The sequence below is a fragment of the Lutjanus erythropterus genome, chromosome 21 (assembly GCF_056507025.1).
Source record: "Lutjanus erythropterus isolate fLutEry1 chromosome 21, fLutEry1.hap2, whole genome shotgun sequence".
Classification (NCBI taxonomy): Eukaryota; Metazoa; Chordata; class Actinopteri; order Lutjaniformes; family Lutjanidae; genus Lutjanus; species Lutjanus erythropterus.
The window spans coordinates 7,801,904-7,825,810 of record NC_139337.1 but is presented as its reverse complement, the minus strand read 5'-3'; the positions used below and the strand labels follow the sequence as shown (position 1 = coordinate 7,825,810).

At 41.6% G+C, this 23,907-nt stretch overlaps 1 protein-coding gene across 2 annotated transcripts in view; it reads right to left on the bottom strand.

Annotated features, from left to right (window-relative positions):
• The window catches only part of mpp7a (MAGUK p55 scaffold protein 7a), a 169,663-nt gene that overhangs the window by 23,572 nt on the left and 122,184 nt on the right, over nucleotides 1-23,907 (bottom strand). For both annotated transcript variants that reach the window (XM_084747404.1, XM_084747405.1), the window contains exon 12: nucleotides 6,253-6,423. In XM_084747404.1, the coding sequence (XP_084603530.1) occupies nucleotides 6,253-6,423 (171 nt within the window). The remainder of the gene's footprint in view (nucleotides 1-6,252; nucleotides 6,424-23,907) is intronic.

Sequence of the window (23,907 nt, the reverse complement as noted above, 5' to 3'; positions counted from 1 at the left end):
TCAACACACTTTTATCTTGCCTTTTGTCTTGTCAGAAAACTCTAATTTTCTGTTACAGTGATTATTCTTATTGTACGTCTAGACTAGTGTCCCTGGTTTTTCTCTAAGGAAGGGAAACTCTTTCAGTGTTTTTGTTATGTAACATTAAATCAATTTACCACGGTGTGAATTTAATTTCATATTCTATCAAAACACAATCAATCCAATAAAAGCTTTTCGAGCAACAATAACTGTAATATAGTATAGCTGTAATATGACAAAGCTACAGGAATTCTACAGTTAGAGTTAGTCTTTAACCAGTTCCTCTCTCTTTATAGAACATTCAGACTCAAATATAGATGCACAGCAGAGGTAACAAAGCTTTTCCCTGTATTGTCACAAGTCAGCTGGATTTTCCATCACATCAACAATGTGGAAACTGAAGCAATGAGCTGGAGAGGAGAAAGCAAGAGAGACTATTTGAATATTGACCATTAATTCATCTGTGGCTCCAAAAGTTGAGCATCCCTCCAACATGTGGGGAAATATGCAAAGAAATATGCAGTATGTAGGTCCAAATTTACCTGTAGCTGCAGAGATATGGATGTTTTTTAATCTTGTTTAAACTGTTTACGGCTTGTGGAAGTCAATGAATCAATATCCAAATGTTCTCTCTTCTTTTAGTTTTCCCTCCATCTCTTTTTCTTCTCTGTCTCTGAAAGCCACTTCTCCAGTGTTTTGGTGCTTGTTACCAGGGTGCTACATCATCCTAATGTGAAACGACTGGCATCAACGTCTTCGACAAACTGGACAAGAAATCAGTTTTGGAATTACAAGTGCACGGGCTCTGCTTTTCAGTGTTTTACCACAGCTCCGCAGTGTGTGGACAGTTAGAGACAGCGCTTGATCTGGGCTCGAGATTCCTCGCATGCCTGACGTTCTGGGCAGGCACTACAATCGCATCAAACCCTATTGGAAATTCGTTTCTCCAGGCAAATGTGTTTAGCAGGCCGCTCCTCTAAAACAAACGGACAATGAGTTCACTCAGCGACGCGGATTAGGTGGAAAGAGACGGGGAGGGAGAGAAAAAAAAAATGTTGAAAAAGACAAGCTCTGTGCCTCTGAGAGAAAGGGCGCTCCTGTTTCCTCTTGTGCTATCTGAACTGTTCCTCTACATTTCATCTGGTGTGAAGCTTGAAGGTTTTGGAGCGATCCACAACCTGATAAATAGGTGTGGACAACAAGGCTCTTTTAAGCATAATCTCTGAACGCTGGCAGACAAATTCACACCCCGTGCTTTCCTTTTACTTCTGCGCCCAGCAACACATGGTTTGGGTCCTATTGTGCGACTGCTGTAAGTGATAAAAGCTGTTTCCTCAGCTCACTCAGACAATCTACTGTGAATTCAAAAGGAGAAAAGAAAAAAGAAAACAGAGAAAAATACCCAGACCCTCTTTGGACAGACGGCGTGAGGCATTCTGTGGTTACCGTCTCGCATAAACAAGCACATGGCCAGCCGAAGACAGCAATCAATCTTAGCTGGGGGAGAGTTTTTCAGTGAGGAGGAAAAAAAAAAAGTCAGAGAACCTGGGGGTTGAGAGCGCCGGTGATTTATTAAGATGAGGAAATGGAGTTCATTTTGAATTTGTTTCGGGAGCACGGGAGGAATGCGGCGGTGCTGTTTGAACAAGGCCGTGGACCAATGTTGTTGTAGGTGCTGAAGGTGGCAGAGCGTAGTAATAGAGGCACCTTTATGAGCCCTATCACAGCAGTGCAGACAGTCCTCCCGGCAGGCCGCAAACCTCCACACGAGCTTGTTTGCTTGAAGCCGAGCGTGGATATCAAGGCCTGCGCGCAGGGGACCAACAGAGCCGCTTGTGCTGCCCTTGGTATGACTAACGGCCCCACTTCTGCACGCTCGTAAAACCATTTTCACCTTGTACATCGCTCCCTTGCTTGCCACTTGTGATATCAATGATGCATGGCAGCAGGCCTTCATCGGAATACCTCAGATGGCGATTAAAGCTTATTCCAGCTGTACCCCCGCCTGCCAAGGGGGCCCAACAGGCCCACCACCAGGTCTTTTACAAGCAGAAGCAGTGCCCTGTGGTCCCGTTCCATCGTCTGACCTTAAAACACGCCACCTCTTTGTGCATTGTTTGTTTCAAACAATGCACCAATACAACAGCAACATTATAAATCTGAACGCCACAATAAAAAGAGTCATAACTCTACCAAATTTTCTGGCCTAAGCTGCAGTATTTACATCGTGTTTATGTGTTTTTCTCTCACTCCATTTGTCTCTCTCTGCTGGCCCTCTCGCGGTACTTCTGGCCTTGCAGATTGCTGTGCCAGTAAAAGTGTCAGACTTCATTACCGCACTCATTAGAGAAGTTGCCTTTTAATATCGCAAGCTTAATAACTTCCAGGCCAAGCGAGGAGCACATCGCATGCAGTTTGCGCTGAGAGGCCGAGGCCAGGCCCAACGAGGCCCAGATCTGGGCCCCGGAGTCTCGACCCAGCCTCAAACCTCCCAGCCTGCCTCACATCCAGGGCAGCACTACACGCAGCGCTGACTTCGCTGCTACCACATTTAAAGGATGACAGTGGTGCAGTGTAGTAACCACAGATCATTTACAACAAACTGCTACTACACTTTCAACAGGAGGGAAGTCTTCAAATAGAGCTCTGGTGTTATATATTTGGATACCACATAAACATTCACTTAGGCATCAGTGTGTTTGAAATATATTAAGGTTAAACCCCAAACTAAGAACTTTCAATCCATCAAAAACTCACTGTAAGTTCCGTGCATCAAGTTACAAGGAAATATGGAAATCAGCACCCCATTTTGTTAGGTTAAATAATCAGATTTCTTTCAAAACCATCAGTGGTTTAGTCAAACTATGCATGCAGTATGTAAAAATATATTTTTACTGGCTGCCTGATTTATAAAGTATAAAAGCCTAGATAAGCATCTTGATTTCTCTTTGAAACAGATCTCAGACTCCGGGCTGTATTTAAGTGCAAAAGGTGGGCAGCAGGTCATTCATTAGTGGGTACTGTGGACCTGTGAGTCCACATTAATGAAGGAATGCCTTCAGGCGCTCCTGAAAAGACTTCTCCACATGTTAAATGCTGTAAATGGGCTGCAGTAAAAATGATGCTTGCAACTAAAAGGTATACTATGCAGAGTTTTTCTAAAAAACAAAACAAAACGATATCATCACTTATGGTCCACTAAAGGTGTGCGGTGGTATTTGTATCTGCAGAGACTCTGCCTCCTGTCTGTATTCTCTTATTTTCTCATTTTTTGCCATTTTGGGGCACTTCTGGGCATCAGGCTTTGGCCAGCGTTAAAAACCCCCCAGCCAATAACAGCGCACAGGGTGTGAGGTCTGGACTCTCTCTCTACTGTAAAAACGTAGTGACCATGTTACACCTCTGTCTCCATCTCTCTTCAGCTCTCTGTCATGGACGTACAAAGAGCTGCAGGTCTATCTGTTGTCTATTTTTTCTGAGTCTCTACTTTATTGTTGCTAATGCTGCCCTCTCTCGTCATCAAGCTGCGACGCAGATGCCAACTTTAAATGTTATGTTTAGACAGCAACTGAAAAATCCTGTGTAGTATAGATTTAACCCGTTAAACCAAAAACATGAGCAGAGCTGTAAGGAATGCATTAAGTGTGTTTATCTGCCTTAATAGAGTAGTCAACAAACTACTACTGACAATGCAATCGGCATATAAGCAAAATATTTTAGTTTAGGGTAAAACTAGCTGCTCTGCTCATAAGAAAACATGAACAAATATGTAACTGCGCAGCAAAACAAGGTTATGCTGGAATGAAAAAACAGTGTCCTTGTACTTGCTTGGAACTTTACACTGCAACACAAGAACAATAGTGTTTCTTTGTCCCCCCACCGTCTTCTACATGTGAGGCTGTGCTGAAGAGCTCAAAGCTTTGTTCATAAAGTTGACATTAGACTTCAAAATTAACATTGGAGCATTGCACTCTTCATTTTGTCTAAACCCTCTACTTCTACACAGTTGCAGATAAAGATTAAGCTACATTATTATTAGTATTACACTATTTGTAGATGTTGTGGCTGTGTAGGATTGTTTCTGACTCATGTGATCCGAATACTTCCAATCACTTCAGAGGGTTGTAAAGTTCAAAAGGCAAAAAAAAAAAAAAAAGAAATATGACAGATGTAATCTTTTCCAAATTTCACAACGTGTTTTATGTAACAAAATTCTCTGCTACAAGCTATATTTGTTGGCATTTATCCTTTCTGAAACATTTTCAATGCGGTGAAAAAACTGTTTTCCCTCCTGTTTGACCGCATAAAAATGGAGACATGCACCTGTATTAACAGGGTGGCCTGGCAGCAGTCTAACAGGACCATGAATTACATTTATGTTGACAAAACTGATGAGCTCTGTTGAAAAAAAGAAAGAAAGCTGAAAGTTGAAAGAAAGATTTTAAAGAAAGTTGATTTAATAATTTAAAAAAAAAACCTCATCACTTTATTCAGGATTCAGGATTTTGTTTGAGTATTTAATTTTTTTTTTTAGGGTAAAATATGATGAGCGACATTCGGTACAGCCCACATGGATCATTAATCGTTCAGCACGCTGACTTTTTGCCTGGGACATGCAGTTTTAGTTAGCTAGGACTGATAAAATCTGCCAGCGACAGCTGTCGTCATTTCAGCCAGACGAAATTGATAATTGGCGGCTAGAAATGCAAAGCCTGCTTTTGTCTACCTCTGTCTGAAATCAAGGACCCCACAGTCCCAAAATCAAAGAATTCTGAGTTGTAATGCTGCCATCATTATTGTAAACTGGATGTGTGCGGTGAAAGGTCAACTGCTAGAAGTGAGGAAGGGCAGAGTGCAGGTCTGAAGCTGGTGAGGTTGGATAAAACTAGGACTTTTAACTAAGGCTGAACAGAACTTAAACTAAAACTAAACTTGCTTTTGTTAAAAACACATGTCCTTATATTGACGAGTACAGTCTCACAACCTTGAACAGAAAAACACGAGCAGTTACAGAGGAAAGATTTCTAATAAGAAAAACCAAGAGAGTCCGGAGAGAGGGAAGGTGCAGAGAGGGAGGGAAGAGAAACATAAAGCAGATCTTTCCTTGGCCCTCCGCTTCGTTACGTTTGAAATTGTCCATAGGTTGTCCTCCAAATTATGGAAGTTAATTGAAAATATTTACATTAGCATGACAGGTGGGAGAGGTTCAGCATCCTCCTGCGTAAGGCTGTGACATGCTGGCAGGAAAATGGGCTCGCTAATTAGCAACACGTCTGATGAAGTCCATGCTCTGTGTGCTGCGTTTAAGTGAACCAAGGCCTGGTCAATCAGGCTGTGAGCACACCTCTGCAGAAAAAAACAAAAGACCTTGAGACCCAGTTTCTACATTAACCTCACAAATGTTTAAGAAACTGCTGTTGAAATATCAGAAATAAAAAGATGAAAACTGGGACAGACTTTTGAGCATCTCTTCCCTTGATGAATGGAAATAGATTGGAAGGAGTCACACTGAAAATTTGGGGAATGTTTTGTTCCATCTGTGCCTGGGACATTCCTGTCATTTTTTGTTACAAGTAACAAACCTAAAAAGGAAAATGTGGAAAAGCCTCGAACTCACTGATGGTACAGTTGGTCCTGAGAAAGATTTAAGTCTTTACTGTTGCACCTGGCTTAGCATATTGTTCCACCATTCACTGGCAGCGCTCGTCTTCCAACCACAAACACAGAATGAGAAACCGCTAAATTCATTTCAAGACCTTGGCACATTATAAAGCTCTTTGGAGGGGCTTTGTAACACCCGCTCCTCCAGGCAAGTGTTAACAATTCCATCGGCTTGAAGAAATTGAAAGGACGTTGAGAGCGAGGTGCCGTAAATGAAAGTACTAAATGTGACTGATTAATATGAGGTCTGCTCCGTCGATTCCACTGAGTGCTAAAAGTCTAAATTAAGGAGGCCCGGGATGACGGCGGGCGAGTCCCCGCGTTGGGAAGCTCATTTCTGGGTTGGGGGTCGTAGGAGGTGCAAGGCCGGGCCACCTGGGGCTTCTGGAGCTGAAGAGCTCTGAGTCACGGAGTCATTTCTGCGATCTGTATGTGTCACCACGCTGGGAGGTGAGGAGTTTTATTAAAATCTATATTGCCAAGTTTAACAGCAACAGACTCAAAAACAGAGCGTGAGGTAAGCAGTGACATCAGAGGCATTTTGTGATAAAGTTTTCACCCTCTACTCACCTACGATGACCACCAGCCTGTGTTTGGCTCCACTCTGCCTGCGGTATGGCGTGACCTCCTCGTACGTGGGCACGTCAGCCATGTCGTACAGCTCGCTCTTCTTACACTCGTACATGGACTTGTTGGTCTTCTTGTCCCTCCTGCTGAGACGGAAGCTCCTCCTGAACCCAGCTGGAGGTGAGGATGAGACGACAGAGACGGAAAGAAACACATTAATCTAAAAAATAATGTTTGTGTCAGTATGCGTGTCTATGAGAATGTGTCTAAATTCCGACACGACTGTATGCGCATAAGCCCGCAGCTGTGCAATTCGATTTATGGTCGTTTGAGCGTCTTGGCAAACACCTCTGCAGCTCGATGTCCAATACCTCATATTGCATTGTGCGGCTCGGTTTTATGACAGCTATCTTTGCTGTAGGTGGAAGAAGAACAGAGCAAGACTCGGCCAAACAGTTTCCCTGGATATCACACTCAAACACTTTATTCACATTTTCCCCTTGCGACATGTAGCGGATTTTAATTTTATTCTTTTGTGTATACACTTAAATCTATGGAAGCCCTGGAGGCAAGTGAGAAAAAATACGCTGATCGATTTTTAAGGCTCATCTAAACGGTTTCCTCTCCTGTGTTTATGACTTAAGAACAGGTGAAAAAAGGTTTTTGCCAGGATAATCTTTTGAAGTTGCCTATTTTTTTTCACCTGTGAAACATGGGGAAATCATTTTTCAAAGTCACTTTTTTCATCTGAGAAAACAGATTTAAGAAATGTTTTGTTGTTATAATACTCAGACATTGATAATTTACCACCACACAATATACAGTATGTACTTTGTGTATGAAGCAGAAGGAGAAATTGAAACTCAACTGGTAGAAAACATTGTTATTTAGAGGAGAAGTCAGAGGTGCACTTCAGCCCTATTGTTGAAATGAGTATTACAACAACAAACACTTTTTATTTTCACCTGCCAAAACTTCTATTCCCACCTATTTCACAGATGAAAAAAATAAGGAAACAGTATGTAGGATTTATAGGAACCCAGAAGTGAGCTTGCAGATTGCAAACACCTCACTGCAGTCTCTTCTTCCAAGCCTGAAGCAAGAAAACCCAGTGGCTGTGGGCTCATATGAACATGTTCCCTCAGATTCAGCAAATGCTCTTAACCTCAGACACCTGTGTAAATCATCCACCTGTGCGTATTTTAGTGAAAGTGCATGAGACTTGCAAATTAGCATAATTAACGGCGCAATAACACCATATAAGGCTGCCGTTCCTGCCCCGTATGCCAGGAAGTGTTCATTTCATTCATGAAAATGGCATCAAAGAGTAAAAAGAACGAGTTGGAGTTTGACGTTCTGCTTTCAGAGATCCATAAAGGTAAATCTGTCAATTTAATAGCATCGGCAGTGAAATTAAGGGACTTGTTAAAGCAAAGAAACGCGAAATGTTAGTGCTGTTCATGCTGTATTACCTCTCGATACATAAATGACTTTAAAAAAAAGAAACAACTCATTGCAGCAAAGTGATCGATGACTGCAGCAGGAGGAGGGAGTCAAGAAGTTCACAGGGCAGAATGACATTGAATGAATGATGACAGGCTTTGTATGTAGATTTACAATTATATTATCATTTGAAATGTAGTCAAACAGGATAATATCAACAATTAATTGATTAATTGATTGATTAATTATGAAGTGTAATGTATTTTTCAAACTCAAAATGTCTTCAGAGTAATGAAAGACACACTAATGAGTGAAAATCTTCAGTTTGGATACCAGCAGCCTGACTGCACATGACTCTACGACAGGTCTGGACCTCGTAAATTGTGTTGACATCTGAAAGAAAATAAAAAATAAAAGAAAAATGCTGCATGTCACAAGTTCTCCAAAATCCCTAGTACATACCACTTAAATCTCTGTAAATACTTCTTATATATATATTATATAAATCTTATACAGGGTTCCCACACCTTTTCCAGTCAAGCCTTTTCAGCACCATAAAGCTGTGGTAAATTACATGTTTATATACAAAATGACTATTTCACATCACATTAAATCAGAGGTTACTATCCTTTAAAGCTCCAAAAATTATGGCAGCATTATGATTCTACAGGAGGGTGACACAGTTTTATTTTTTACAATGTGTCACCTGTCTGAAAGCAGATTTGGCAAATCGTTTTCACTTTCAAAATCAATTAGACTCTCTCTGTCTTATTTTATTTCTTCACCTAAAAAGCAAACTATTGAGTCAGACAGCAATTTGTTAGGAAAGTAATGCAATTAAAAATTAAAGCAGTTTCAAGCACTCTATCCAAAATCGAAGCATTTGTCAAAGCTTGAAAACAGGACATTAAAATTCTAGTGATTTCAAGTAACAGTGAAAGATTATCCTGGAAAAACATCTGTTCTTAAATTATAAACAGAGGAGAGAAAACAAATTATATCAGACTTAAAAAATGGATCACTAGAATTTTATTTTTCTCACTTGACTTCTGTACATATCTCTTTGAGACTGTGGTGAGGTTGCGTAAGGCTTTTACGTTTGTGAAAAGTTATGCAAAACATCCTTGGATGTTTTCTCATGAACAATATTTCCTCTTTAATCAACGTAAGACTGACTCATCCTCAGTTTTATTAGATTTGTCTTGAATCTTTCGGTTGCTACAGCCAGATTTCTGCTACGAGTACATTGTGTGAAATGGAAGAAACGAGATGTTCCTTTCGTGTAATTGACAGTTTGTGGATTTACTGCTAGTTGGTTGATGGTTGTTCACGTAACTGTCAGGCTATGATTTGCAATTCATTCACATTGCAATTTTAGATAGTGGTGGGGTATGTGTGCGCCTATATAGAGTTTATGTGTGTCATTTAGTGTTCTTTGGCTGGCCGCAAAAGAAATGCTGCCCCGTCATCTCAACAGCCGTCATCTCTGATTGGTTTATGGCTCACACCGTGTCCTCGGACTGTAGTCACAAAGGCTTCTTAACATACCGATCCAAGCCTTGATCTGATAATCTACGACAGTATCAAAAGGAGACATTTACCCCTAATTTGAGGACTTCAGTTTCATATTTATGACAGATGTTGGTTGAACTTTAAAAGAGGTAAATCCCCAGAACCATGATGTCTAATATCCTATTTCTGCATACGGTCACGGGTTGTTTTCAGCCTTCTCTTTCATTATTTCAGTTTTTAATCAGTAATTAATGAACTCAAAGATATGATGCCAGGGTAAGATTAATGCAGCATGAAAATTATGGACCAAGAGAAGAATCAGGAGTTGAAACAGCTCCTGATAACCGCCCTCTTAATACTTTCCACAACATTTTCAAACCACTGTGGGGCTGTGCAGACATGCAGCGAAGAGAAAAGCGTCTGCATTCTTCTCAGCTTGTTCTTTTCCAAACAGTCCCTTAATAAGGGATGGAGCAGCGGACCTATGCTGAGTTACAAATGAAACACACTGTAAGTCATTGGAGCAGAATAATAATGTTTTTGCATGCGCTCGTGTATACGTATGAGCGTACACATGTGCCCGAGCCCTGAATATAGTGTTACATTGAACATTTAGGGCAGACTTTGTTCCACTGTGGGCAAGTTGTGGCTTAAGTTGTCCGTGCCATTTCTGCTGTGGTTAATCTACTCATTCAGCACCCTCGCCCCCCCCACCCCTACCCAGGGAGTATTAGCCTGTGCCACACAGTGGAAAACGCACACCGCTCATCTGCATTTCTTCTGTAAAGACATCAAACTGTAACCAATATCCACAAGGGCTGACATCATTACAATAAACATTTAAAGTATAATGTTAATGATATCTTATTGAAAGCAAGCAGTCAATTTTCTGAAAGTTCAAACCTGAAAACTCACTCTGGTCAGTCATTTATCACAATGTAAACACACTACTGGCTAATTAGGCTCTAAGTAATACTATGAAAGTCATTAATTCTATCTGTCTTGGAGTATGACAAGCTGCCATCTCATTGGCTCAGGCCAAAGGCAGCCTTTGCTACTTTAAATAGGGTAGGCAGGTGCACAGGGTTTCATTACGAGGCTCTACAGTTTAAAGGGATAATTTTGGTTAGTTGATGTGGGGTTGTATGAGGTACTTCTCGATAGTTTTTTACCAACAGTAGAAGCAAGTCAGCACGCCCCAGTTCGGAGAAGCAGTGAGGAGCACAAGCAGAGAAGCTAAGCAATGTACTGCTGTGGACAGGGTCAGCAACAAAGGGTATTTTAGCAACTTAAAAACAATCAGACAGCCTTTTCTGACACAAAACTGCTCTTGTACAAGCCCAATATCATTCTCTCTAAAACCAACCAAACTCCATAGGCAAAACCAGTGATTTTACCTGGCAAAACCTGGGAGCTGCTGCTCTACTGTTGCCTTGATCTGTTAGTTAGTTTGTGTTATTGTGTGACTACGGTGTTTGAAAAGGATAGTTCAGATTCACCAATGTCACACAATAACAAACAAACTAAGCAACTGAGGCAGCTGTAGATCAGCAACTCCTGTGCTCTGTGAGGTAAAATTACTGATTTTGCCTATAGAGTTTGGTTGATTTTGAAAGAGTGATATTGGGATTATTTAAAAGCAGTTTTTTGTCAAAAAAGGCTGTCTGACAGCATGATAAAATGATGAAAATATTCTAAATATAGTGTGCACATGAAATGATATTTGCTTTTAGGATCTTTAGAACCTTTTTATAGTAGCTAAATATTTTTTGCAGCTGACACTGTCCACAGCAGCTTATAGTTTAATGTCTATGCTGGAGTCCCTCTTAGCTTCTTAAAACTGAGGGCGTCGACTGCCATCTACTGTAGGTAATACACTGACAATTGATAAGTACCTCATATGACCTCACATCAAATGATAATCCAAACAATCCCTTTAATATAAATCACCATCGCTCAGCTGATTGCCCCTCCAGATCACTTAAACCTTTCTAGACAGCTTCATCCAAATCATGGGGAAAATTCTCCTGCCCTCCCCTCGAGTGCTGCCTGAGGGTAAATAAATGAAAGCCTCGTGCAGCAGCGGGCAGCACCCCATCCCTCACCAAAAACCCCAAACAATCATCTCATCTTCAGCGCTGATTGAGACTGAATCAGACAGACGGGATTGAGATTAATTTGATCCAGAATTAAAGAATGATCCCGGTCCAGTTCAAATGAAGAAAGCCTGCCTCTTTGTCATGAAAAGCCTTGGGTATGTTGGAACACCAACATGTTTGTCACAGGATGATCCAAGCATGAGGCTTACTAGCAGAAAAGGAATGCATGATATGTGTGGCACCAAGATCCAATGCCTCTTTCGACAGTTTGACAGGTCAAATCAGATTTGTTGACAATAGTTCTGTTTTGAATTTCCCTGGAACGAGAGCTGGGTAGTGGCAGCGTCCTGGTGTGCTTTTCTGCAAAGGACTGTTGTGTGTCTCGGGGTATGGAGTTAAAGTTTCCTTGCTTAAGTCCCACACACACACACACGCACCTCCTAATGGTGTGCACCAGGCTGTGACTGGGTAATTGCAAAAACTGCAACTGAACACTGGTGCGTAGACACACACACTGTCTCTCATTCTTTCTGTCTTGCACACACAGACATATTGATTCAAAGTCCTTTCAGTACAACTGAAACATGAAAAAAGCGGAGGAAAATAAGATGAGCATATTTAACACAGTGTAAACACAAGCTGGGACTGCACACACACACACAGACGTACACACACACAATTGCTTGGAAGTCTCTAGCAGTCGTGCAAGCCCATTTTCCAGCATGATAATATCTAACAGCCACGTTGGAAATTCAGCATGTGCGTAAAGAAAGCGCCCGGAGGCCTCTGCAATCTGCAACTACAAACTGCCCACTCGGACACTAACATCCTGTGAAGTGCTACAAACCCGCACCTGTAAAAGAAATGGCTACAACTGTAAAATAAAAAAAAGTACAGTGCAGTAAGACAGTGTTCATAAAATATATTAAAAAAAAATAACAGATGAGTCAAAAAGTCAGGCGTTTGCCAACGGGCGTCTGAAAGAAGAGAAGCCTGAGAACAATGCAGGCATCAGGTCTTCCAGACATCACGCGTAGGCGATCAGCAAGATGACAACACGGAGAAGGATAAAAAATGATTTTCCCTCCAATCAAACTTCATTTACTGCAGAGAGGGAGAGAGGAAAAAGTGCGGTGAAGCTGAGAGGAAAAGGCTCATAGTGAAACCACCTGTTGCGAGGCCCCGGGACAGCAGCGAGGGCCGGCGTTTAGGCCGCATGGCCAAACAACAGGAGACCGTGCTGACAGCTCCAGTGCCATCCTGGCTCTCCCGGCGGGGGCCCTCTCTCCTCCGGACTAATGGAGACAACATCTATGGAATTAACCAGGCATGGCAGCTAGGGATTAAGTGAGTATTACGCTCTCGGCTCGATGCCGCACGCTGCGGTTTAACGCTGTAACACTTAGTCCTGTTCGTGGGCACCAAATGTGGGAAGCATTACCGGCTCTCTCGAACTCATTATGCGTGCCCATTACTGGCTTGGTTGGAAGGCATGAGGAGGGCTCATGGTAGGCAGCTCGGGAGGCGGAGGACGCTTTCCACACTGTCAGCCATTATTACCCCAACAGTGAATAAAAGGAAGAGGAGTGTTGCTGCTCATAACGACAAAACTACAAAAGCCCGGGGCAGACAGAAGGACTGCTCTGCTTGATTTATCACCAATTTACTTTGCTTGCATAATGCAAGGAAGCATGCAAAACATACCCGGATTTCAGGAGATCTGATGTTATTGTAAAGACAGAAGTTGATCCGTGTCACTGTGGGCCAAAATCATGTACTGTAAAATGTTTTGAGAGGATTCGAGAAGGTCTTGAGAGGAACTGGGAGGGGAAATGAGAGGAATCAGGAGAGCATTAGGGCTGGGAATCAGACGCTACTCAATAACTTTAAGGTATCAACTGAAATAACCAAACACCAACTAATACAGAAACTTCCCCAGTCAAATGAAGGGCTGGTTACCAAACTTCAATACTTTTATGATACCAGTTGAATTATTGCAATACTATCGAGTATTTAAAAATGCCTTGGAGTTCTGATAGTTACTAATATTTTTTATTTAGTAATTTTTTAACGATACCTTGCCCTAAAATGATACATGCATTCAATTTTGATTGGGTTTTACTCAGATGTAGAAAAACAAAAGGATGGTCTTGCGCACAGCCAATCAACCCAAGTGTTTGATTTAATGCAATGTGTGATTGGCCCACTACTGCTACAGCTACAACCAATAAAGTCTGTGGTGTGATAAAGAGTTCAGCATGCTGAGATGCCACCAAATCCCAAAATATTCAGTATAATAAGACAATAAAGCAGGAAATCTCCATATTTGATAGGTTGAAAACAGCATTCTTTGCCATTTTTGCATGAAAATTACTTTAACCATTAATTGATTATCAGAATAGTTTAGTAGTTTAATTCTTTTTTTTACCCAGTTGGGCAAGTGAGTTGCTAGATTTACTGGCATTTTACTTGCCCTTGGCAAGTGGACAACTGTTATTGCCGAGCCCTGCAAAACTTTCAAAAGTCTGGCCATACAACACACGTGGTGACAGATTTAAAAAAAAAAAAGAAGAAGAAGAAAATGTGAAAGGATTATTTCAGGAACGCTTCCATTCACATGACGAATATATAATAATAAGGAGAAGAAAAAGTATCACATAAAGTACTCTATTCACATCTGTAGCAGTTTAATTGCACTGATATTGGTACTGGTATTGTAAATTTTTAAACAACACCCAGCCCTAAAGAGGAATCTGGAGCGGAGAGGGGAATGCTGAAAGGACAGCAAGTGAAAAGAAGGATGAGGACAAATCCAGATAGACAGGCGTGTGTCCTTCAAATGCTCCCCATACACAAAACTGCTAACAGGCATCTGTGAAAATGATCATGGTACAGTAGTAAAGTAGGCCCCGGCTGATCTATTTGATTGTATCAAACGTCCAACTGTTTCTGGACAACAGTATGTACATATAGTCCCTGACCCAACCTCTGGACTTTTGGGATGTTAGCAAAGCAAATTTCAGTGAAATTTCATGCACTTCACTCCTTTACTAATAAATGCAATGAAAGCAAAAGGCAAAGTTCGTTGGTGTGACATTTGAAATATGTACGTGTAGCAGTCCACCGTGGTGAACTCATTAGAGTGTTATCTGGGGAGAACACATTCTGGGAGTAGTTTCCACAGCCCCCGCACTAAGCATTTGGAAAGTGGTACCCAGCCCAAGTGTTACAGGCTTATACGGTGGAATAGGGCTCTAGACCTTTGGCTGCAAGAGGTCCATTTGTGTCGAGTGCTATTTGTTTTTCCCCTCCGTCTTATCCCACAGCTCTTTGGGCTCAGGAATGTCTCGTCTCAAAACGATGCCTGATGCCTTGTGTGTTGGCGAAGAAAAAAAAACAAAAAACACATATGGATACACACACAAGTCCATGAAGCCACTATCAACATGCCAAAAGGGGCCTCTGAGTACCAAAAGTACCGAGGCTAAATGCCTGCTTTCCTGTTTGTCTCAACAGTCTGATGTTCAGACGGAGAAGATGCTCTACAACAAAACCACAGCCAAGGAAATTCCACATCTCCTTTCTGAGTCTTAAAAACAACTGGAATGGTTGGTTGCTAGCGCTGATAAAAGCACACCTGCCAAACCAGTGCATATACCTGCTCTGATTGTATCCAAATGTTGGATATCTATTAAAATGCGTATCATTGTGATCTTAAAAAGTAAATTTCCTCTCTGTCTGGAACTAGTTTGGGGGGGAAAAACTCACTAATCTCAATGTTCTGGCTTGTGCACATCCACAAGTATTGAACCTACAGCCTGATGAATTCATCTCATTTTGGAAATGGAGCGTTTTTTTATTTCAATTTATAACACTTTTACATTTTTTCCATAACTTGGACATAATTGAATTGTGAGGGAATGATGGATATCCCAGCCCCCTTTCGTTCAGCTTTAACTGATTTGGAGCCTCTTGCTTGCCCTCCATCTATCCACCCATCGGCCTTTCTCTCTGCACAATGAGTGTGTGACTTTTGGGTATTTTTGGGATTATGTTAGGGATGTGAAATGTCACCATGTGTTGGTTCCATATCACACGTCTGGTTTTCCTGGTTGTGACTCGAGCTGAGTGCACTGATGGATCACCTGAAAAACAAATCTCTTGGTACGTCTGGGTGTCCAAACTGCTCTTTGTTCTCTGTACAGAAATTAAAGTCTCCAAGTGTTGCTTTCTAGAAAGGCCTGATAAGATGCATCATTATCATAATCATTTCTACTCATGCTGGAGGATCGCTTTTTGCAAAAGACCTTACAGGCGTTGCATCACAGATAGAGGCACGAAAGGGGAACAAACCAAAAAATAAGGACAACAGCCTACTCCCTCCCCTCCTTTATTTCCCCATGCAACCTCCAAACACCTTTGTAACACATTTCCATTTTTTCCATAACTTGGACATAATTGGATTGTGAGGGGATGATGGATATTCCAGCTCCATTTCGTTCAGTTTTAACTGATTTTGAGCTTCTTGCTTGCCATCCATCCACCAGTCTTTCTCTCAGGATGTTCAGTGTGTGACTTTTGGGGATTTCTGGGATTATGTTTGTGATGTGAAGTGTCGCGGTGAGTTTTTTTCAATATCACTGTTTGGATTTCCTGGCTGTGACTCAAGCGGAGTCCACTGATGAATCACCTGAAAAACAAATCTCTTGGTACGTCTTGTTGTCCAAACTGCTCTTTATTCTCTGTGCAGAGATTAAAGTCTCTAAGCACTGCTTTCATGAAGGCCCTGATAAGACGGCATTGGATGCAGTTTTCCTCATCATGCTGGAGAATCACTTTTGGCAAAGGACCTTACATATGTTGCATCACCAAGAGAGGCATGAAGGGAAAACAAACCAAAAAGTAAGGACAACAGCCTACCCCCTCCCACCGCCTCCTTTATTTCCCCATGCAACCTCAAAACACCTTTGTAACATATTTCCATTTTTTCCATAACTTGGACATAATTGGATTGTGAGGGGATGATGGATATCCCAGCCCCCTTTCGTTCAGCTTTAACTGATTTTGAGCTTCTTGCTTGCCATCCATCAATCTTTCTCTATGGATTTTTAGTGTGTGACCTTTGGGGATTTTTGGGATTATGTCAGCAATGTGAAGTGTTACCGTGCATATCCATATCACATAACAAGTGTATGTATTTTTCTGTTTGTGACTCGAGCTGATGCACTGATGGATCACCTGAAAAACAAATCTTTTACTATGTCTTGGTGTCCAGACTACTCTTAATTCTCTGTAGAGAAATGAAAGTCCGCAAGCACTGCTTTCTAGAAAGGCCTGATAAGAAGGCATCATTGGACACAGCTTTCCTCCTCGTGCTGGAGGATCGCTTTTGGCAAAGGACCTTACAGACGTTGCATCACCAAGAGAGGCATGAAGGGAAAACAAACCAAAAACTAAGGACAACAGCCTACCCCCTCCCACCGCCTCCTTTATTTCCCCATGCAACCTCAGTAGCATTGCAAAAGCATCTGTAAGTTCTAGGATTTCAAACTTTTCGGGACGGGCCAACTCTAAATCATACAACCACATCCAACAGGCTGAAAAGCCATGCAGCAAGTACTCTCATAGAGAAGATGTTATTATAACTCACAATTTTTTTTTTCTCTTCTCCTCCTCCTGAGGTTCTCTCATTTCAGTTAAACCTCGTTCTGGGCTGCTGGAGTCGAGAAATGCTGCTAACCCGCTAGAGTGCTGGATGTTGTTTGGGTACCGAGGAGGAAGAGGAGAGGCTGAGGTCATTGACCTCACGTAGGAGGCAGGGTGACAGTAAGGGCAAGCCTGAAGGGGACAGAGAGGAGTGGAAAAAAATGGACTGGTGTTTGGCATAGTTCGGCCTTGGGAAGTGACCCTGATTGAGCTTGGCAGACATGGCTCAAACTCAGTATTTATAAACTCACATGTGCACTGGATATCCTGTGAAATCTGGAGTATAAACGGTGTAGAGCGCGAGGAGAGCTCTGAGGCCAGTTCACCTCTTGACCTTTACATCTGAATATAGACAGAATGGGTTAGAAGGAGACAGAGAAAGAAATAGACCAAAACGAAAGAAAAAGAGAGATGGACAGACAGGAGATTTGTGTATGAGCCAGCTAGTACAGCCTGTGGCCCTCCAGAGGGACGATACCTTATGATTTGTCGAGAAAATGACAGTGGTAATAAAAACATGATGGGGAACATTTGGTGTACAAGACAGGGAATTGGAAGCAGCTCTTTGGAAAAGGCTGCAGAACCAAAGCGGGCCACGGTAATTGTCATTAAGTCTGACCGGGACCACATCAACGAGGCCGGCGCTCGGCCGGACCTCCAGAACAAAGCGTGGAAAACAAGCTGTCTTTTTAACCCAAATCCATCCAGAACCATTCTCAAAGATGTCCTCAGACCCACAGCGGAGGCAGAACAGGATAACTACTACATTCTGCAAATCCATGACATGATCTGCCAGCGCACTCATGCTGTCAGCAAGGGAGCAGAAATAGCACACTGTAGGCTTGTGTACCACTACAGAACTACTCTTTGTGTTTTTGCATGGGAGTCCAAGTTGGATCAGTTGGACCAAAAACACTCTGGGCTTTAAAAGGATATGTCAAGCACATTATGAAAACAGGTAACTACTTCTCAGTGTAACATAGCACAGACTATAAAGCATGATCTATGAAGGAAGGGCCCAAGGACCAGGAAAGGCATTAATAATGGGGACACTCGTCAATCTGTCTTGACGGCATTGATGAAACGGTCACATCGAGACAGTAGAGGACAAAATGAAGAGAAGAAGACAACATCTCTCACCTAGGTGGAATCCGCTACTATAGTCAGCGTCCTCTGGTGATGAGAAGAGAAAGAAAGAAGCCAGAAAAGAGGTACAACATAATGTTAAAGAGAAAAGTCAGACATGAGAGAAACAGGCACCTACCCCTCTTACCACATACTGTACAGGAAAAGTAAAAGGACAAGTCCGTAGAAATACAGGAGGGAAAACACACAGGTACAGTCAAGAAGACAGAAATCAGATTAGTCTTTTTGTGTTATTCATGTCGGTTGAGTTTCAGTTAATTATGTCCACTTTGTCCAGAGAGACAGCCATTGATGTAGTGGTAAATGGGAGGAGGTTAACTTTGCCCTCCAGCCAACGATTCTTATTCAACAACTGACAACCAATATGAACAAAAATCTTCTTTATCCTTGCCTAAAAAATAATACAATGAATTTACTAGGGCTGTACTGAGTACCAATAAGAATACTGATGATTTGAAGTTTTGAAGCATTCGGGACAGCCCTAGAATTTTCTTCAACAAAACTAAGGCTAACCAAAACTGTGGACTAATCTTACTCTTCAAATAATTAACTTGAATTTAGTTTTATATTCCACGACATCCCTGGCCATTGCTTTGGATTTTTTTATTTTTGGAAGTCTATGAATAATTTAGTATTATGAGTGAGTTCAGCAGGCGCATGTCTCGATGTGAAAGAATGATTCTCCAAATGATGTCCACTCGAATGAAAATGACAAGTTAGCTGGTGAAATATGAGGCTTTGTACAACAGAGGAGCCAATATCCTGCAAACTCTCTGCAGTTTTTAGAGGAAAAATTGACAGTGACGTCTGATGTTCCCCTTTAAGAGCGATTAGCTTTGACGTGAGAAGACAGGCCAAACGAAAACAGGAAGGATGGGGAGCAGAGGTGAGAGGTAGACCTTTCATTACACACAAAAATTATAAAAGGGGGACCGATCACAAATGGTTTCACTCTTTGTGTATAGCAATACTATCAGCGAGTAAAGCCCTACTCAGTGGGAGATGTCAGACAAGTAGTACCTTCGATCTCCTCAGCTGTGAGTGCATTAGAAGCAAGGGATGGAAATGACTCAGTTAAGGGGAAATTCTTGATTACAAAAAGTAAGTTCAGAGATGAGATGAGAGAATAAGAAGAGGAAACCTACCAAACTCAACAGCCACATCATCTTAGAAAAGCAAAACAAGAGACAAACAAATGACAAAAAGAAGAGTTAACATCTTACGTTCATATGGGAAAATTCTGATTTCAGCTACAGCAAGTTGATTTGTGTCTCTCTGTTATGCAGTAGACTACTACACAATACTGTGGCAAACCCATTTTTATGTTTTGAGTTGAGTCATTTCTCATACAAAATCGAAATAGCTCATATAGCATTTCATTTTGTAATGTCTGTGAGAAATGCTCAGCTCAACTACTCTTACAATCAATCAATACATCAATGACTCTGCAGTTATCACTATTGTGTCTAAAAGTAAAATTACTACATTAATTTAACAACAACCAAAAAAAAAACTAACTCAAGGTCCACTTACTACCTTTTTCCAAAACTTTCAACTGCAACTCAAAGTCAGCGGGTGGAATATGCTCAGTTGTCATGGTGATGGCTCAGTTGTTATCACATGAGCAAAGTCTGGAGCTTTTTGCGAAACTCTCACAAGATTTGTATATCTTGTTTGTGGCTTGTACATGGGAGAGGTTTGCCTTCAAGGCTCTCTGCCAGAAGGCTGAAAATAGTAATTAAAAAAAAAAAAAAAGAAAATAAGTCAACTAAATCTAAAAACAAAAAGTCAACACTGACTTTTGGTTTCACACAGGACACAAAGCCTGGTCTTTTGGATCAAAGTGCTGTGTTTGGTCCATTCATCCACCATAATCTCCTCCTAATGTGGACTTTATCACCGTCATCAGCTGGCTTCCTAAAACCTGTGTTGAATCAAACGTGCACGTGCAAGACGTTTGCAAATCTACCATCTAGACACGACCGATCATAACCCCAAACTGAAGTTCTTTCCAAGTTATGTGATGACAATCTGAGTCCATCCACTGATAAAGGCCAAAAGACGAGTTGAAAGTGAAGACAAAAAGCTAGTAAATGGACTTGTAGTTCAGATTCTATTTAGGAAGCTATACTTAACTGCTAATTAACTATAAGTACTTAATTACTCACTTTCATATTCTACTAAATAACATTTCTAGTGTTTCTATTTTGACAAAGGACATTTGTATGAAGTGTTACCTAGTGAGACACAGTCTGTGGGACATGTCTGTGGTGCAGCCACTGTGACTTCACAGAAAGAAACATATTTAGATTCAAGTCGTTAAAGGGCTACCTCACATTGATATATTGGTTGGCAGTTCAGACCATATTTACCTAGAATTTTTAAACGAGTATGTGTTATACAGTAAGGTAACTTTTGAAATAACTCCAGATGTTTAAGAGTGCCATCCAAACAGCTAGAAGATGTTGGTTTCAAAATGGTAGCCGACCTTTGTGAGTGTGTGTGTGTGTGTTTGGTTTAAGATGCCGTGAACATTTGGAGGCACTTATAGATGCTTCCTACCCTTCACGTGTTCCCATTTGGGCCAAACAAGGTTAAATCAAAACATACATAACACCATCTACCACAGCATGGGGCTCGCCTTACAGCACCGTGTTCATTTCCCAGAGCGCACTGCAGCTCGGGTAGATGTTACGTCACAGCCGGAGTTAATGACTAGCCAAAACAGCAGTCAGGACCGATCACTGCAGAGGGTGTTTCGTGCTAGAAGCATCAGGCCTGAGAGCGGTGACTGTTTTGAAGTGTGGAGCCAAATGTGTCTGCCTTTATCTGACATCTTGTTTCACATGTTAGTGTTCACGGCAATGTTCTTACTGATGTTGCCCCCCTCCTGTCCTAATGTGACATTTTAAGTTGAACCAGCAACGAAATCGCATTTTGAGTAGGATGAGAGGTAATTGCGGAGAGGAAGACATGGAAACTTGAAAGAGGAAACAAGGACAATATGAGAATGATAAAGATATCTAAAATCCCTCCAAGTGCTGCCCTTATTGCACTCTGGAAGGCTTTCATCTGGTGCCTATCTGCCACAGGAATGGTTTGCATTGCCTAATGGTCTCTCGTAGCCTTGTACACCAACATTCCTAGTCTAATGAAATACCATGCGATAACACTGCAGAATGTAAATCGGCAGGGCATGGCCAACCTGAGAATGCTTAAATGGTGGAAGAAAAACCTTGTCGTTTGCCTTTTTTGAGAGTGCAATTCACCCGCCTGGCTACAGTTCTCGGGTTTTTAAAGTGGTGAAAATGAGCTGAGGTCATGATCTGATGCGAGCATATGTGGATGGCCAGGCCTGCAGTGATGGTGGCAGCCAAGCCTATCATTTAGTGTGCATGGGGAGCCATGGCCGCCCAGATTGCAGCTGCCGATTTTCAGACATTCTGAGTGTGCAGTCATCCGGTCCACCACGGGCCAGCTGATCAGCCTTACTGGATGCTTCATGTCCAACTTGCCCCACTGGAAAGGGACGCACGATTAAGGGTATATCACATGTCACCCACATACAAAATTCACCACAGAGGACGGCACAAGAGGTGAGATGAGGGTTGCATTGGAACGAAGGGAAAGGATGGACGGCAAAAAGAGAGACATGAGTCGATGAGTGTACTCTTTGTTAAAGGATATTTCCAGTTTTTCACAAATTGGGTCTTAATTTTGTAGTTTTGGCTGTCATTTTTATTGGTTATAATACCATTGTACCCATTATAGTAATTGCTAAGATCTGGAAACATGATGACATCGCAACTAAGTGGAAAGAAACTCTAACGGTCCGGCAATCAGACAGGTTATAAACAAATGTTCACTCTGATCATCTACACCAGTTTATTTAAAAGTAAAAAGACATCCAAACCTGAAATCCCTTTAATCCTTCATTGGACAAGAAAACTGTGCACACAAAGCTATGGTTAAACATGATGGGTCCAAGTTGTACAAGGAGATGGTCTGGAGATATTTACAATGGTTTGGATAATAATTTTACCATTTATTTTCAATTTCTTAACACTAAGTAGCTCGATTTTACAGTCAGATTATAGAGTGATTTTGGGCAAATGTTTAATATAAGGACATCACCAAACCCATCCAAGGTATTGTTCTCATCATCAACACACAAGAGTGTAAAAGATCATCCAATCTGGCAACATACTACCCATCAGAATCACATAAGATTGCAGGAAGGGCCGCCTCTGAAAATCTAATGATTCGAGACATCCTTTGAGAAGAACTCGAGCTCCAATTTCATCAGCCGAATCTCTGAATTTTGGTTTTTCGGCTGTGTCATTGTACACAAAGCACTCTAAACTTTATGATCCAAGTCTTAAAATCATCACAAACCACAAAACTAACTGTGATGGAAGTGGAGAAGTTTGATAGAATCAGAGGGCAGTGTGACAATGGATAACGAGAGCAGTGCGTCTCCAGTCTATTGGCTGTTTCAACACTCTGCTCAAGTGATGACTGTCAGTGAAGTCGGCTAAAACCACTTTTGAACCAGGCAGTTTTTTTTTGTTTTATTTGAAACCAGAATGAAAAAAGAAAAAAATCAGTTTTTTGGTCAACTGCCATCCATTGTGTTTGATTCTTCAGTTGACAGCACTATATACAGCCTGAACTATGAGCAGAATGCACACAAAGGACATTATAACATGAAGTAGGCTAAAACGTGAGACTCATGTAGGCTAATATAAAGGTTTAGTGTGCTGCTTAACTGAAAAAAAGAACATGTAGCTGAATACTTTTATTGAACAGTCAAATGATTGAACTGACATAATTCTGAGTTGGGTACAGCCCTAATTGTAGGTATATTTACTACTGGATTCTCCTTGGGTTGGAGTTGTATGGATTATGTCTGGCAAAGTGTACCTGCGCTGCTGCTAGAAAATCTTTCAGCTATCTCCTTACGAGGGAGGAAGAGACAAAGGACTGACCCCTAGTCAGCACCCTGTAAATGGTCGTGAGTTATGAGCTGATGTCACCCTCGCAGCCAGCCAGCATACAGATGGCCTTCTCCTTGAACAAACTGGACGCTGTCACTTTCTCTTTTGCTTGCTATATCTCTCTATTTTTTAAACAACCAACTTGAGACCAGCAGAATTTTCCAGATGACACAGAATGAGATCTTTGTCATGCATCTTTTGGCCTTCAAACTTCAAGCTGATTATTCAAAGTCAGGATAAAGAAGTGAATGAAAGACAGAACAGGGCTGGTCTGCATTAAGAAGCTGACTTTGTATATTAAAAAAATGTTACAAGTAACTCAGAACTGGGATACTGACAATGAACCAGTATGAAGGGTGTTTTAATGTGAAGGGAAAAAATAACAACTTGATCTATTAAAACTTTAAGGGTGGTCTCCACAGGGTTATCTGGCGCTAACCTTTGAGAATAAAATGGAGCTTTTCTCCTGCACCCATTGCGCTTCTAAAATCTACTCCCGTGTCTGTAAGCGTTTAAGTTGAAAAATGAAATGGACGGATAAATTGAACACAGGGCCAGGTTCAGGGCCACTTAAGACCAATCTTGGGCACCATTTCAAAACGGTTCAGTCGCTTGCTGGAGAGAGGCAGCAAGAGAAAGAGGGGTTAGCACTGTAATGTATGGAAAGAGATGTAGAAGGACCCCAAGGTGAGCGATAAGTGTGTCCACGTGTTTGGCAGACTGCAAACCAAACCAAACAATCAGACAGTGGAGAG